The sequence below is a fragment of the Mercenaria mercenaria genome, chromosome 11 (genome assembly GCF_021730395.1).
Source record: "Mercenaria mercenaria strain notata chromosome 11, MADL_Memer_1, whole genome shotgun sequence".
NCBI classification, from domain to species: domain Eukaryota; kingdom Metazoa; phylum Mollusca; class Bivalvia; order Venerida; family Veneridae; genus Mercenaria; species Mercenaria mercenaria.
This window is the reverse complement of record NC_069371.1, coordinates 36354046-36372257: the sequence shown is the minus strand read 5'-3', so window position 1 is coordinate 36372257 and position 18212 is coordinate 36354046. Positions and strand designations below refer to the sequence as shown.

The following is an 18212-nucleotide window of genomic DNA, read 5'->3' as shown; positions in this document are numbered from 1 at the left end:
GTAGATGAATGATAGAGAGCTCATTCGGTATCCAGCGGTTTTAAGAAGACACATCGAGGATTCAACTAATAATTTATCCAGTACCTTGAGAAGGAGACTATTGCAGTCACCCTGTCAGGGCGGATAAATTATTAAAAAGAAAACTTTGGAAGTTCTTAGACTAAAGAAGAGTAGCAGAATTTCGATAAGGTTTCGAGCTATAGGGCCAGCGCATAGGAGCTTTACCTTAAAGGTAATTGAATGCTATAGACGATAGCATATATAGGCTGAGCATCGGAAGCTGAGACAGAGACCCAGAGTTTGGTAATCTACTGAGATAGTAGGAGAGTTCCAGCTTATAGACGGTTCAGCATTATTGGCGAAATACAGCCAAGGCATCGGGGATAATACCTATATGGTAGTTGAATGCTATATATGATAGCATATAGGCGCTGAGCATCCAGGAGTCAGGGCAATTATATAGAGTTTGAGAGGACAGAGGCCGAGCATCTATGCGATAGGACTCGTATGTTGTTGATTCAAAGACATTGTCTGACGGGAACTTCAACAAAAAGACTAGTCAAGTATAGAGTCTCCAGCCTATAGGAGTTTGAGCTAATCATTTTTAATTAAAGATTGTTAGTTTGAAACATTTAGTGATTTGCCTGATCCCTGAAATTGTCTAGCTCATAATAAGAAATCATTTACGAATCATTGGTACACGAATCATTTAGGCAAGGTAGCCAGAGGGAAAATTCTATATATGAGATATTTGGTCTCACCAGCTCTACGTTTTAACAAAGGACAATCTACATCGTTTGTCAGCTAGTCTAAGACATAGTCACCTTAGCGATTGGACCCAAACCATTGTTCAAGATACTAAAGGCGTAGGCACTTCCCTGGGTCATATAACCAGTATCCTGACATACTCCTACCCCCATCTGCACAAAAATGGGAAAAACATGGGAAAAGGGGGGAAAAAACACCATAAAATAGCATATAGTTTGAAGTAGGGTTTTGTGACATAGAACTGCATCATCAATCCTAGTTTATGCAAATTCATTTACAAAAGATGAAGATTCATTATAAAATAAAAAGATTGACAGTGGAATGCTTGTTTTATGTACAAATATGTTACATATTGCTTAAGGCAAAACTTAGTGCAATTATGCATGGGGTCTTGATATATCACATGTTTAATTAAACTCAGACAATTTGCAAAGTAACCTGAAATTTAAACACAATTTTTGATTAGAAACACCTTTAAAGGGTCATGGTTCAAAATTAATGTCATTTTTTTTTCAGCCTAAAGGGTCATGTCCCCAGGTTTAATTAATTATGTCAGGTTTTTTTTCTCAACCTAAAGGGGCATGTCCCCAGATTTACGTCAGTTTTTCATTTCAGATGTAGAGATAAGTAATAGTTAATAATTAAGAAAGTTTTAAGAAGAATTACTTTATAAAAATACCCTAATAGTTAAGGGCCTGTTTCACGAAGCCTACTTAGGACAGAGTTGGAACTTAGGTGTTCACAAAGGTCATTATAAGAAGGTTCATTTCAACTATTCGGCTATCCCTAGAACCTAGGACGAAATGAGATACTTGTGTCATAATGTTCAATTAAGGGTATCATTTTGCAATGATACAAGTAATATTCTATGAAAGAGGTATATTTCAAACCTTTCTGATTTTCATTATAGGATATGTTTCTTTTTTTTAAATTTTTTGATATTTTCATGTTTATTTCTGGGCAAGCCTCTTTAACGGTATACTTAATTAGAGCCAGATTTCATATTTGAAGAAATGAATAATTGAATATAGTTGATGTAAACAGTGGTTACAGTTATATGCATTTGGTGTCAAAAATACAAATCAGTTTGCATTAATCTTTTTAATGCATTCAGTGAAACCCGAAATAATTAAATGATATTATTCAATAAAATTGTGATATCCATAAATGAATTGAAGATACCAAAAAATAGCAAATAGCTAGAAAAAAAGACATGCAAAGGCAAGTCGGATTTGAATTTAATCTGTAAAAGCAAGAATAGTCTATAAAAGACTCCTATGTAGCTCACTGATTAGTGTACTGGCTTCACAAATAGCAGATCATATTTAATTTCTGGTTCAAACACCACTGAAGGCTAGACTCTTCAAATAAATTTGATAACCTTCTTTTTGCGTTAGGCTTTAGATCAAGGTCAGATGGGGTGTAGTAGCTTCTGGTGTTTGAACATCTGTGTGTTGCACATTCCTCCAAAAACCTTAACCTTTAGCCTGCCTGCAGCAAGTGATTTTGCCTTTGCAACCAGTGCAGACCAAGATCATCCTGCATAATCTGTGCGGGCATGTCATGGTCTGCACTGTTCGCTATTCAGTCTTTTTAGTGAGTACCGCTTTGAAGTGGTACTGCCCGAATTGAATGATGGACCAGTCCATTTTAGAAATTTAGCAGAGTAAAGGATAAATAACTAATATCAGATCTATCCTTGGATGAGGCATGTGTGCTCTATGTCAATTTGACAAAAGACATTGCGTATGAAGTCATTTCATCCTCCACCTCAGATTCATGTGGAGAAATTGACAGTTACTTGTGGAGAACAGGTTACTACTGGTGCATAATCCAGGAACACTGGTTAACCTCTTACTGTTAACTGAAATACTGTTGAAAAATAGTACTAAACCCAAAACAAACAAACAAGAACAATCAACAATCAAACAAATGACTAGGGCACTGGAGGAGTCATCCATATGGGCAAGTGGTTGCAAATATAAATGAGCCGCGCCATGAGAAAATCAACATAGTGGGTTTGCGACCGGCATGGATCCAGACCAGCCTGCGCAGTCTGGTCAGGATCCATGCTGTTCGCTAACGGTTTCTCTAATTGCAGTAGGCTTTAAAAGCGAATAGCATGGATCCTGACCAGACTGCGTGGATGCGCAGGCTGGTCTGGATCCATGCTGGTCGCAAACCCATTATGTTGGTTTTCTCATGACACGGCTCAAATAACTATGGCAGCAGACATAGTCTGTCTATATCCAGACTATTGTTCCAGAACACAACATATCTCCCTATGGCACTGCTAATTTTTTTAAGTCATTCCTTATAAGCAGTGAGGTTTAAAAACTGACAAAGGATGATCGTTTAAAGAATTCTTTATGATTTCTTCTATTAAAGTATAAGCAAAACTCTTACTGTAAAATATGATAGTAATGCTCCATCTTATGTTGCAAAGGAAAGGAATATTCATGAAAAAACAATTGGTTAGCCATGGTCTTAACTTTTAATATTCAGGTATAGTTTTGAATTACCTATTCTGGATGGCATAAACAGACGTTATCCCTTACCCTGCTAAATTTCTATAATGAACTTGTCCATCTTTCAATTTGGACAGTACCATTAACTGTTAAAAGGGGGTACGTACCAAAAAGATACTTGACTGAATGGCGAACAGTGCCGATCATGATCAGATTGCAAGGATGTGCAGGCTGATCATGATCTACACTGGTCGCAAAGGCATAATCAATCATGTCCAGAATGATAAGGGTTATAATGATAAAATGTATAATTAAAGAAGATGCAAGCCATGTTTTGAATTGAAGTTGTTTAGGGGCTGTTATTGCTCTTGTTTCAATGATGAATGAAAGTTGTGAATATTTTATGAATCGGTAGTTGTGGTCTTACCAATGACTTGAATCAATACTGCCATTACTCTATTTTTAAATTTCATTAAGGTATACAACATAATTTAGTGTTCTCTGTTGAGTATGAGAACGATGTTCTATAATAAAACAATGCTTTGCATACCGGTAACTTTGTTTTGAAATATAATCAGCATAATCCTTTTATTAGCTCAACTGTTCAAAGAATTGTGCTATTGAACTCGCCCATTTGTGGGCGTCTCCGTCCCGACTATGTTAAGTTCTTGTATGTAAGCTTGTGTCTTAACTAGTGACCAACTTGTGGGAATGAATTGAAACTTTGCACACTTATTCACTGTGAAGAACTGACATACACTGCACCGGTTTTATAACTTTATTTTGCCTTTTTACAAAATTATACCGAAATTATGCACAAAGGGTCGCACCTGGGGTCTTTCTCCTCCATCAAAGCTAGAATGTCGCCATGTAAAAAATGTAAAAAAAAAAAAACAACACAAAAAAAAAAAAACCAGTCTGAAATTACAAGAGCATCGGAATGGTATTTCAAGGGTTACACTGAACATATTTTTCATCCCATGACAGTTTTCAATATTCAATTGATTTAGTAATTATTTTATTGCTGATGAAGTGGTTCAAAGTACAAAGCTGCTTTAAAGTACAAGACATTAGAGAAAATTATTGCGCAATGATGAAGAAGAAATGAAACTTAGCTATCATTGTAACATGGTAAGAGAGGCTTTCCGTCATATAGGCTATAACTGTCATATATGTTCTCACTGTTCAGGTGGTGATGTTAATCAAATTGACGGTAGTGTGATGGTAATTAAATTATTGTTGAAACAATTAATATCAGTGCAGCTAGAACAAAGTGGGCCATCTCTATTGAGCCTTATGCCAAATACCTAACTTGTTTACTAAAAACATTTTGGTATTTCCGGGTCAGCTAGATTCATGAATATTGCGGTTAGGTTGATCCACTTGATGCTTAGATCAATTGGTGTCCTTATTGAATAGCTTTTTTGGCTATATACCATATGTTATATTTCTGTGTAAACACAACACAGCAGCATAATGCTCTTGCAAGTTAAAAACACACATACAACAAAGTAGATGGTAGTACATGAAGTAATTGGTTTGGACAAGAAAATAGGCAGATTTTTTCTTTTGATTCCTTTCTATATGTTTTGTCAGTTACATAAGAAATTAGGAGACTTTCCCCAGTTCCAAGGTGTTCTTGACCTGCATGCAGCAAGTAAAAATGATAGTGTATTAAAATGATCTCTTTTTATACTGGTCAGTATTAGAAGAATAAGTAGCAGTCAGTTTTGAAATTTGGCTATTTAGCAATGATGGTCACTTATTAAAGCCCCAGATTTACTGGTAGCATGACAGATGTACATTTGAGCAACACCGTGAGAAAACCAACATAGTGCATTTACGACCAGCATTGATCCAGACCAGCCTGCGCAGATGCGCAGTCTGGTCAGGATCCATGCTGTTTGCTAATAGTTTCTCTAATTGTTGCAATAGGCTTTGAAAGAGAACAGCATGGATCCTGACCAGACTGGGCGGATGTGCAGGCTGATCTGGATCCATGCTGGTCGCAAATGCACTATGTTGGTTTTCTCATGGTGCGGCTCATTTGTGTCTGTATTAGGTTACTATTGCCATGAACATTTTTCCTGTGCGTGCACTTTTCTGCAAGGTAGTGTTAAAGCGTTAAACTTGTCCTCTTTTTTATTTTAAGACAAAGAAGAAATTCTGCAGTTGCTCAGGAAATGTAAGATTGTTCGTTCTCTTGTTAAACAGGCGATTTCATGCATTGATTGATGTATTTTGCAGGTGCTGTTGCGTCCACAGAGGTAAAACAGAGACTGCAGGATTTTGTTTTGTCTAAGAAACAACGAGAGGCCGCAGTGAGAAATAGTCCCCCACAGTTTCGGCATTGGTATGCATTAATATTTTATGTATTATTACTCACTGTATGTATTTAAGTTATGAATGCAAAATGCAGCAGCGAAAAAATAGTTCCCTGCAGTTGTGATTTTATAAATGCAACATTGAGAAGGTTGAGTATGAGTGGTTTAGTTTTTTTATGTCAGTATGTGTGAAGCCTGCCTTGTTAGGTCAATAAGAATACCTCAGATCTGCCAGTATAAAGGCCACCAGTTTGATCCCCCAGGCAAGGATCAGATGTTGACAAGGGTTTGAATTCACCATCCTCCATCTCTGCATGATTTGTGTGAGTCATGTACAGGAAAAAGGCTAGTAAACTGAAAATGAAACTCTTTATTATTGTTGTACTCCTATTTTTATTATACAACTATAGATTCAATGCCATTGTACAGGATTGTAAGTTTTTAAACATAAACATATCATTACAGTACATCTTGATAATCATAAAATACGCTAAAATTATCCATATTACCTATAAAGAGTACATTAGTCCAAATAACATTAAAGAAAAAGAACAAAGATATAGTAGATATAACTATGCAGACCACAATATGTAACTGTTGTGTTATCTTAGGATAATTGTCGGCAATGACGTTGTTAGGTCTGATCTTTAGCAGATAAGAAAGACTGGCACTTTTGGTAAAAAAAGTAAAATGTATACCTTTGAAATACATGTACATAGTAAAACCCAATATGTTAAAATTTTTAAACTTATTCATTTGCAATATTAAGTGTGAGGTAAGAATTTCTGGGAGGAAGTGACAGTCAAGTTTTCATGATAATATATGCAACATAATTTCTTGATTTTATCTTGACTTCAAAGGGAGCTATAATGCTACTCACCCGGTTATTAGCATCACAAATTGTGCACCTTGGTTGAAGTTCTGTGTGCAAAGTCGTATCTCAGTAACCATTGCATGTATCGGATTGAAATTTTATGCAAGCTTTTCTTAGTCACCAAGCTTATTGAAATAATCAAGTTAGACAACTCTTGGTTGAATTTAATTTGAGTTTTATTTTAACCTTTTTCAATCTAGAAAATTTGATTGCAAGTACCTATTTCAGCTGAATCTCAGTTACAACTATATATGTTGGATTGAAAGTTCACACAATGATTCCCAGTGGTCAGACCTACTGAAATAACCAAGTTTGATAACTAATTGTGTTCTTGGTTTAAGTGTAAATTATGGCCTTTTTCTACCTACAAAATTTGTTTAAAGTTTCGCATGAAAAAAAAAACAAGATGTACAGTGTATCTCAGTAATTAAAGCTACATATATTAACCCTTACCCTTCTAAATTTTATGATGAACTTGTCCATCTTTCAACTTGGACATTACCATTAACTTTTAAAAGGGGTGCTTACCAAAAAGATACAGAATGGCAAACAGTGCAGATCATGATCAGACTGCATGGATGTGCAGATTGATCATGATCTACACTGGCCGCAAAGACAGAATCAATCGTGTCTAGCATGATAAGGGTTAAATTGAAACTTCACATATCTGACATCTGTCTTATCAAACATACTTACATACCCAAGTCAGATTACTGCCTATTTTGACTTAGGATTTGCATGCAGGTTGTGATCATTGAAATAATACGATTTAAAATTTGTAAAAGAACTATTAAAATAACTGTTGCTTGTTCCATTTGGAAGTTATCATGAAGTATAGTGCCTTGTCTAACAGACAATGTACAGTAACCATAGTCTTCTCTGACTATATTATGCACTTATTAAATGTCAGTGGCGGGCTTGAATTGGTAATTAGCACTACTCAACCTGTATTGCACGGGGGTGTAGCTCGAGTGCAAATATATGACTAGGAGTGCTAATAACCATGTAAGGAGCGCCATTGCCGTTTAAGGAGTTGTTTATCTAAACATAATAACGATTACTTGCTTACCATGATTAGGTAATCATAATAAAATATCAATGTTAAAGAATTTTTTATCAGGACAACACAATAAAATGACATCAAAAATGACATCACTCATCCATGGTAGACCAATAACAGGTTATAATGCCCAGTTTTGATACTGTGAGGTATGCAATGATAAAGTTATGGCTCTTGTTTGAGTTCTGACTTTGGCAAATTGTAGAACATGCTGCCTTATGGAAAGCTCATGTTGTTTGTGCTCTTTTACTTGATTGGATAGGAAGAAAGCTGCAGGCATTTAATGTTGATTTATGTACATTATAAAATCTGGAATAGATTAATTATTCTGCTGCATAATTCTTTACTATTCTTGTATTTCATCATCAGTTGTTTTTTAATCTAAAAAGTGCACCATAAGAAGCCGGCTCAGCAGTTGTTCTGCCAGCAAGTGCCAATATAATTATGAAAATGCCGTTTTTCTGGCTCTGTTAAATGACGTCAATCAGTTAATAAATATTTTAATCAAAATATGTAAAAATGTATTAGTGGATGACGTAGGAGTACTCTGTTATTAACCTTGGATCTGTCATTAATTATGACCTTTTTCTACTCAATAGTACTTGCAAAAACAATAAAAAAAGCAGTGTATATGATCAAAAATCATTCAAGGAGTTTTGAATATGAACGTTGAATTATTTTGTTTTATTATGCTTAAATGGAAGCTATTACAAGTTGTTGTTGTACTTAACTAATGCAACATGACAATAAGCTATTCTGATACAGCTAGGAAAGAATCATTGATTTTCATCACAATTACTGACAGAGGATCTTTTTGGTTATTTACTTCAAATAACGTCTTCTCTTGACCTCTGTGAATATCAGACTCAGTGCATCCTCTTATGGATCAAAATTTTACAAATGAGACCCCGTTAGAATTCCTGTATATTCCTTTGTGGTGTATTTCCATCAAAGAACCAATGGTAGACTCAGGTGAGCAGTCCAAGCCTGCTTTACCTCGTTTGATGATTGCAGCTGTAAAGCAATTAGGTTTATGTACCCTGCTAAATTTCTATAATGAACTTGTCCATCTTTCAATTTGGACAGTTAACCATTAACTGTTAAAAGGGGTGCTTACCAAAAAGATACTGACTGAATGTTATTAGGCACCACAGACAGATGAGCTGCTTCAAGATTTTCATTTCTGTTCAAAGATTTAAACTTTGGGTTTAGATATTGTAATGGAGCTTGGCCTATAGGCAGCTCATAGTAAGACTAAGGTTTGGATTGCATTTGGGGTTAGCAGAGTCAAGGTTAAGGTCACCATTACTTCCAGTAGGACAAAAAACAACAGTTTCTGCTCAGTAACTTTAGTTTGGATTTAGACATTTAAATTAAATTTGTGATGTATGTAGCTTTTTTGTTTTATTTTTGTTGGGTTTTATGTCACACCGACACAATTATAGACCACTGTAGTGACTTTTCAGATTTTCATGTTGGAGGAAGACCCCAGATGCCACCTCTAGCATTATTTTAGGCATGATGGGCACCTGGGTAGAACCACAAACCTTTCGAAATCATCTTGATGGCTTCTGCACATGATAGAATTTTACACTCCAAGCGTGTTAGCTGTTATTGTCTTAACTTTAGGGATTGTAAATTCTTTTCAACTTGTACATAAGATGTCAATTACAAGAACTTTTCTTCGTATTTAAATACAATGTTTCACTGTTGACATTCAGTTGTTGTTGACGACTTGCGTGTTGTCTCTCGGTAATTGATTTATTTTGATCTGTGAACCATTTATTGAATAATGGGAATAGATGGGAATGGACATTATTGTTGGATGGTCAGAGAAAAAACGTCATTTACTATGACTTGTTGTATGATACTCTTTTTATAGATCAAAATCAATTCTTGATCACGAAACTGCTTCAATGAGTGTAGTAATCGTGGCTGACGCGAAACTTGTCTGATAATAAAGAAATACATGAGTTTCGCGCTCAGCCTCAAATATTGAATCAAACTTTGAAGGAAATGGTAGACGTAAATAATTACGTTGATTGTCAATAATGTGTTTACTATACAGCAGGGAAAAATGAAAACTATTAGTTTCATTAAATGGAACTAAATAAGAAAGCAAATTACGTGTTTCATAAATGTACAATTATTTCCTTGTATTGGAGAATTTTTTTTTTACTTTTACTTATTTAAGGGAGACAAGTGTACAAGGTTTTAAATGTATGATTTATGCAAAAAGAAACAAGCAAACAAATACATGTAGATCTAAGCCAAAATGATACATGATTTTTACAGTGGAATGATAAATTAGTTTCAGGCTTTATAGCACACATTAATGAACATTAACCTTTACCCTGCTAAGTTTCTAAAGTGGACTGGTCTACCATTCAATTTGGGCAGTACCATTTATTATACGAAGGGGTGTTCACTGAAATTTAAATATAACTGACTGAATAGCGAACAATGCAGACCATGATCGTGTACGCTGATCTTGGTCTGCACTGGTCGCATAAGCAGAAGCACTTGCCGCCAGCAGGCTAAAGGTTAAATAACTTTTTTACCTATTGTTTACTGCATGAACAAAACCAAGAAGTTTTAGGTTTCCTATACATCATGAAATCATGACATTTCTCTCAGTTGTCATAGTGGAGTAGAATACAAGGTCTCTCCTGTCAAAATAATTCAGTGTCCATGATGATACAAGCATGAAACTTTCAGGAAATGTTCACCAGAATTTTTGAGCATAAAAAGTGAAGTGGTACCAAACCTATCTCCCGTCATTCAAAATGGCCACCAGTTTAAAAAAAATGCTGGGACCTAAAATAAGTCCAAAATTATATACATAGATGAGATAAACTTTGACCAAATGTACTTGAAATTGTAAGGGAAATGGGTCAGATAATATGACAATAGAATAAACAAATGTTTTTAGAGAAATAATTTTTTAAAAAACACACATCAAGATGGCTCCTACACCCTGCACAGCAGTCTCCTTTCGAAACATTTTAGAAAATAGTTGACTTGAATTTTTAAATGTTACTGACATTTTTAATATTTTTTCAAAGACAACATGAAAGGTAGTAGTAACAAATGAATAGAAGTAATAACTTTTTTGACTCTTTGTGATGACAATGATTAATAAATTTCTAGGGGAGATAATCATTGGGGAGAATAAATGCATAATCAACATTATTTTGTCACTGTAAAAGAAGAATTCTTTATCTTTAACTCCTGCATCATTTTGGCATAAGGCTTTTGCCTCTGAAATAAGAACATGACAGAATTCCATACAGAGTCCTTGCAGTGGATATCCTTTCTACACCAGTCCTGTAGTGCAATAAAACAATGTATTAAGGTTTGATGGCCATTCCATGCTTCCATAGAATCAACTTTCATTACATTATTGTACAGTAATGTACAAATTAAAAAAAGACAGGAAAGAGGCTTGGCTGATGAATTGTATTGCAGGATGGTGTTTCTGTTTACTTTGAATATCTATTTCCTTGTTATTGTTTTTCAGGCCGCTAGATCAGAATTCCCCGCCCACCACTGGCTTATCTCCACCTTACAGTCACACACTTCTTGGAAAATATGATGATGATTTCCCACTTAGAAAAACAGGTATGGATATAGATAGATGTACTGACTATAAGAAGTGGCTGTTTCCTTGAGAACTGGGCGTATTTCTGCTAATATTTCGAGTATGAAATATCAGACCATGAATTAAAATTGAAAATTTTTTTTACAGTATTTTTGTCTTGTTTTCGATTTTGGTTATTTTAGATAAATATTGCAAACTGGTTTACATTCATGATATTTTCATTTTCACTAATATTCATGAACAGTGACATGCAAATTCAATACACTCGGGGAATTTGAACTGGCCATATCAGATTTTACAAACCATATAACCAACATGAAGTGCGAATTCTAAACAACATATAGCAACTGCCTATCAAATTCTGAAATAAAAGTGATTTGAAAATAACAAAATCTGCATTACATAATTATGAGTGTTATCACATGTTTTTGTTTTGTTTTGGGTTTAACGCAATTGTTCAACAGTATTTCAGTTATGTAACAGCGGGCAGTTAACCTAAACAGTATTCCTGGATTCTGTACCTGTACAAAGTGTTTTTTTTCGCAAGTAACTGCCAACTTCCCCACATGAATCAGAGGTAGAGGATGAATGATTTCAGACACAATGTCTTTTATCAAATTGCCAAGGAGAACATAAGTCTCCCACGAGGATTGAACTCATGGCCCCGCAGTCTGTAGATATGCGCTCTCCCTATTGCGGGCATGCTGATATCACATTTAAAAAGGACAATACATATTCAATGAGTCCATGCTGTAGCTTGGCAAATTTTTGCTGCAGTTTTATTTCAAGATTTGACAAACATATTTTTTTACAAATCGTAAGAATTAGTTCTTCATTTGGAGATATCACTTCTGTGTATTTACTACTGTTTCGAATTATAATGGGTCACTATGCTTAGAAATATTAGCAAAAATAAAGTACTTCTAGAATATAATCCAGTCGATACTAACTTTTGATTGTGTTAAACTTTGGAAGTTTCTGAATGATTCTAATGAATATTGAAATAAATTAACTATGTAAATGGTGGAGAATTTTTGAAATCAGTTGTGTTCATTAAGTAAAACAGTTAGGAAAATTTACTTATTTACGTCTGATGTTTTAAATTCAAAATATTTGCGAAAACGAACCAGGTACAAACAAAACTGTAAGCAGAACAAAGTCATAGCGCGGAACAAAATGTCTGAACATGATGTAAAAGTTAATAAAACGTGTTAAATTTGGAATGAAATTTTAGAAGCTGTTTGATCTATAGCTATACTGCTTTTTACTTTATGATTGATGTAATTTTATTTTGCATCTGATTAACATTTTTATTATGACATTAAATGAATGAATGTGTTGAATTTCATTCAAAAATAGAACAGAGATACTGTAAGAATGTGTCCATAAAGTTTTAAAAACAGCTTTTGATGCATTTTTAATAGCATTTATGTATTTTTTTATGGAAATAAAAATTACTCTGTTCGAAAATGAAGAAAATTTATTTTTTTTGCTGAAAGACGTGCACTTGTTGCGTCGAAATAATTTTGATTGTTTTCGCAGAAGCTACTTTGGTATTTGCATAATGTTTTTGGTAGCAGTTTTCTGTCAGAATTCGAAGTAAACAACATTGTTTATAAGTAATGATTTATGAATTTTTTTTTTTCTGTTTTGTATTGCATTCAACTTTTGTACGAGATGGTACAGTAAGCATGATTTAGATAAATTGACTTTAAGATATCATGGGGGGTGAAATGAGAATGTCTGTTGAAAAGAGAAGATAGTTTGGGGTGGAACAGGTAGCTACATAATATTGTTTAACTTCTTACAAGATTCAAGCATTTTATCAGCAAAATAGCATTAACTGGGTTTGTTAGGGACCCTCTACATAAATTTGTGGGGTCAGTATGATTAATTCCACCCCTTGCACACACACTTTGTCATACTGACCCCTGATTTTTTCTGGTCAGTATCAAATGGTATATAGTCTGGGCAAGGTTCAGTAGCCTTGCTTGTGTAGGATCTCCTATAGTTGTGAGATGCCATCCGATATTTTCCACATCTGTGTCATAGGCCAAAGCTATTCCACTGATGGAATTATATAGAAAAATTCAGGCATTCTTGCAGGGATATTTTGTCACAGTATGAATGATTATTTCTTAGACTTTCTAATTTGGCCTTCCAGTTAGGTCTACTGGTAGAGCTCAAGATCAGGAGGTTATAATTTCAAATCCCTGATTTTTAGCTCACCTGTCACAAAGTGACAAGGTGAGCTTTTGTGATCGCGCGGCGTCCGTCGTCCGTCCGTCCGTGCGTGCGTGCGTCCGTAAACTTTTGCTTGTGACCACTCTAGAGGTCACATTTTTGATGGGATCTTTATGAAAGTTGGTCAGAATGTTCATCTTGATGATATCTAGGTCAAGTTCGAAACTAGGTCACGTGCGGTCAAAAACTAGGTCAGTAGGTCTAAAAATAGAAAAACCTTGTGACCTCTCTAGAGGCCATATATTTCACAAGATCTTCATGAAAATTGGTCAGAATGTTCACCTTGATGATATCTAGGTCAAGTTCGAAACTGGGTCACGTGGGGTCAAAAACTAGGTCAGTAGGTCTAAAAATAGAAAAACCTTGTGACCTCTCTAGAGGCCATATTTTTCATGAGATCTTCATGAATATTGGTCAGAATGTTCACCTTGATGATATCTAGGTCAAGTTCGAAACTGGGTCACGTGCCTTCAAAAACTAGGTCATTAGGTCTAAAAATAGAAAAACCTTGTGACCTCTCTAGAGGCCATATTTCTCAATGGATCTTCATGAAAATTGGTCAGAATGTTCAGCTTGATGATATCTAGGTCAAGTTCGAAACTGGGTCATGTGCGGTCAAAAACTAGGTCAGTAGGTCTAAAAATAGAAAATCCTTGTGACCTCTCTAGAGGCCATATTTCTCAATGGATCTTCATGAAAATTGGTCAGAATGTTCAGCTTGATGATATCTAGGTCAAGTTCGAAACTGGGTCATGTGCGGTCAAAAACTAGGTCAGTAGGTCTAAAAATAGAAAAACCTTGTGACCTCTCTAGAGGCCATATTTTTCAATGTATCTTAAGGAAAATTGGTCAGAATGTTTTCCTTGATGATATCTAGATCAAGTTCGAAACTGGGTCACATTGGGTTAAGAAATAGGTCAGTAGATCTAAAAATAGAAAAACCTTGTGACCTCTCTAGAGGCCATATTTTTCATGAGATCTTCATGAATATTGGTCAGAATGTTCACCTTGATGATATCTAGGTCAGGTTCGAAACTGGGTCACGTGGGGTCAAAAACTAGGTCAGTAGGTCTAAAAATAGAAAAACCTTGTGACCTCTCTAGAGGCCATATTTCTCAATGGATCTTCATGAAAACTGGTGAGAATGTTCAGCTTGATGATATCTAGGTCAGGTTCGTAACTGGGTCATGTGCGGTCAAAAACTAGGTCAGTAGGTCGAAAAATAGAAAAACCTTGTGACCTCTCTAGAGGCCATATTTTTCACGAGATCTTCATGAAAATTGGTGAGAATGTTCACCTTGATGATATCTAGGTCAAATTTAAAAGTGGGTCACGTGCCTCCAAAAACTAGGTCATTAGGTCAAATAATAGAAAAACCTTCTAACCTCTCTAGAGGCCATATTTTTCAATGGATCTTCATGAAAATTGGTCAGAATTTTTTATCTTGATGATATCTAGGTCACTTGTGCTCAAAAACTAGGTCACTGTGTCAAATAATAGAAATAACGACGTCATACTCAGTTCAACACTGGGTCATGTGGGGATAGGTGAGCGATTCAGGACCATCATGGTCCTCTTGTTTGTTGACCACATCTTGAGTGAGTCTTCCTCCACCTCTGATTCATGAAGGGAAGTTGTCAGTTACATGTGGGGGATAGGTTAAAACTTGTCACTTAGTTCTACTGATAGCACTCAAGACTTCTGATTTGGAGGGTAAAGGTTCAAATCCTTGCTTTCATGTTGACCATAACTTGAGCCAGTCTTTTTCCACTTCTGATTCATGTGGGGAAGTTGTCTGTTAAGTGTGATGATTAGGTTTATACTCGTTACTGGTCATGTTTATTGAACATTATAAAATATACAAAATTTTATTTTGTATTAGCGTTAAAGTCAATAAAACAAACAAAAAACAACAAGTTCTTGGAAGTGGTTCTGTCCCCAATATAATACTAGCTACTTAATAAAAATACAAACAAAAACACTGACATATTAAATTGTTTTCAAGTAAGTTATTTAGGTTTCTTCTCTGTCAGCAGAATTTTTCACTTATTTGTTCTGCTAGGGTATTTAAAAATAGTGTAATTGCCACTGGCCTGGGGGTCTCGAGATGAAAATTTACTTGACAGCGTAATTATTTTATTCAATAAATTACATGTATTGATTTGGAAATACAGGCCACTGTGCTTCGGAGAACTAGTCTTGCCTGGTGCATTGGTTTGTTTATAGTCATTATTCATATTATACCCAAAGATGCAAGTATATTGGGTCTGTATTTTAGACATCGGCATCTGGTTTCTTTGTCTGTCTGTCTGCCCTTTCTGTAGGATTTCTCTAAAATTGTGTAATAAGTCTCCAGATTACCATCTTAATAAGACAGAAACCAGGTTCAAGTTAGGTTCAAGCTTTTAGGTCAAATAGTTTTATTTGGTGTCTTCAGTCCGAAAGATTTTCATAAAAACTAGCATCTGTTGTTTACCATGTCAAGACAACATGTAGTGCACTTACATTCCTTGCAAGGGGTATTAATCGCATTCATTGATAGCTCTAGTTTTCAACATTCTCGTTATTTTCATCATCACCATCATCAACTGTTAAAAGCAACAGATTAGTGTCCTAGAAACAGGTTTTAGATTGATTATTTAAGCCCTAGAAATGTGCGCCAATCTTGAAATGACAGTAAATTTAAATATACCTTGTACTTAATTTGTAAATATATTCTTTTGTTAGTAAAATTGCTGTATATTCATCATCATCAGTACTCTGCCATGTGTCATACAACAGAAACAACAACAACAAACAACAACATCATTTGAGCCGCGCCATGAGAAAATCAACATAGTGGGTTTGCGACCAGCATGGATCCAGACCAGCCTGCGCATCCGCGCAGTCTGGTCAGGATCCATGCTGTTCGCTTTCAAAGAATATAGCAATTAGAGAAACCGTTAGCGAACAGCATGGATCAAAGAATATAGCAATTAGAGAAACCGTTAGCGAACAGCATGGATCCTGACCAGACTGCGCGGATGCGCAGGCTGGTCTGGATTCATGCTGGTCGCAAACCCACTATGTTGGTTTTCTCATGGCGCAGCTCATTTATAAAATTGCTCTTGTGACAAAAATATGTTTTTATGTGGTTAATTTACTTAATCTGCATTCTTTTTTTTCTGAGTGCCTTCGTCATAAATTTGTAAACTGATGTACTACGATGTTAAAGCTATGTCATGTTCTAGATAGTGTTACTAAAAACGTTTGTCAATCTACTAACTGCAACATGATTAATAGATGTCATGACGTATGTAAATTTAGTGGTTTATTTATATATAACATATTGCATATCAATGTTAACTATGTAACATAGAATAGTTTTGTAAAATGCGAATGTGTTTTTTTTTCTTAAATGATAGCTTTTATGTCTAGTTCAGAACATGTTACAGTCAAGAAAAGTGTGACATGGAATATTTTATCATCTTTTCTTGTTATTTGGGTCAAAAACTAGGTCACCAGGGCCAGTCATGGAGTAATTGGTGCAGACTAGGCCACATTTTTTCTTGATCTTCATAGAAGTTTGTCAGATTGTCTCTATGAAATCTAGGTCAGGTTTGAAAATGAGTTCAAAAACTAGGTCACCATAATGTCAGGTCTAGAAACACCTTGTTTTAAAGTTCCATTTTGTTTTTCATTGAAAGCTGCGAACACCTCGAAACTTGGTAACCTGATCATGCTGATGTCAAAAACTACATTACTAAGTTAGTAAATTGAAAAATGTTGCTTGCATACTGTGGAGAAGATGAAAATAAAAACTTTCAACTGGTGTCGTAAACTAGGCCACTAGTTCAAATAAAAGAAAACAACTTGGTTAATATTCTACCTGATTTAAATAAAGCATGGTAAGAATGTGTGCTGTAACGAACTATAAATCAGATTGAATTCTAGGTTACCTGGGGTAAGAAGTAATTCAGGTGAGCGATACAGGGTCATATCATAGCCCTTTTGTTAAGTATTTTCAGCAGACAGGTTTTCATGATGTCACTGTATTGTGTCAAGACATATATTTGTTTTTGGCAGCAGTTAAAGGCAGTCAACATTAAAATGATTTTCATCCACTTAAAGTAGGCCCTTTGTTTATTATAAAGGTTGACAAATATGATGTCTTTATTAAATATCAAAAAAGCTATCAGTCAAACACACAACTGAAAGTGTTTTTGAAGCAAGATGATTAAGAGAAAATATAAGAGCAGACAGTGGTTACCTGCCCTGATATGGTGTAGTTAACCAATATTTACAATTCAAAACATGCACAATATAATTACAATTAAAGGCAAGAATAGAGGAAATTAAGCTGGAAAATGTGTATATAACAGTATGGTATTAAAAACAACTTGCTATTTGTTTTTTTGAAACTGTATGTATTGATAGCAATAGATTGAATGAATGTCTTTGACATTTGTGAGATGTCACATTAAACCGGACCATCTAGGTATTTTTGAGTTAATTGTTTCTCGCCAGTTTAAATTTTAAGAATGAAACAGATGCCTTTTTATAATGCATGACACGAGCACAGTGTAATATAATTCTAAACTTTGGTCTTGAACAAAAATAAAATTTCACAGGATGGTCCATTTTGATGTGATGTGTCACAGTTTGTTGCATGTTGGTTTACATGATGTTGTTTGAGCTTGATTGGTTGATATGTCTGTTCTTGCTTTCAGCATCTGAACCCAATTTAAAGGTGCGCTCGGCGCTAAAACAGAAGGTCATGGAGCGACGCATTACCCAGAGTCCAATTCTACGGCGGCGAGATAAGGGATTCCTATTTAAACGCAAAACTCCTTTATCAAGTATGTATTCACGCGCCAGATTTGGCATAGTAATC

General features: G+C 35.1%; 1 protein-coding gene across 3 annotated transcripts in view; it reads left to right on the top strand.

Moving 5' to 3' along the window:
- LOC123530884 (histone deacetylase 4-like) overlaps nucleotides 1-18212 on the top strand; it is an 88410-nt gene that overhangs the window by 24592 nt on the left and 45606 nt on the right. For 2 of the 3 annotated variants that reach the window (XM_053517154.1, XM_053517153.1), the window contains 3 exons: nucleotides 5484-5589; nucleotides 11015-11115; nucleotides 18049-18177. In XM_053517154.1, coding sequence (XP_053373129.1) covers nucleotides 5484-5589; nucleotides 11015-11115; nucleotides 18049-18177 — 336 coding nt within the window. The remainder of the gene's footprint in view (nucleotides 1-5483; nucleotides 5590-11014; nucleotides 11116-18048; nucleotides 18178-18212) is intronic. The other variant, XM_053517155.1, reaches the window with a different exon arrangement.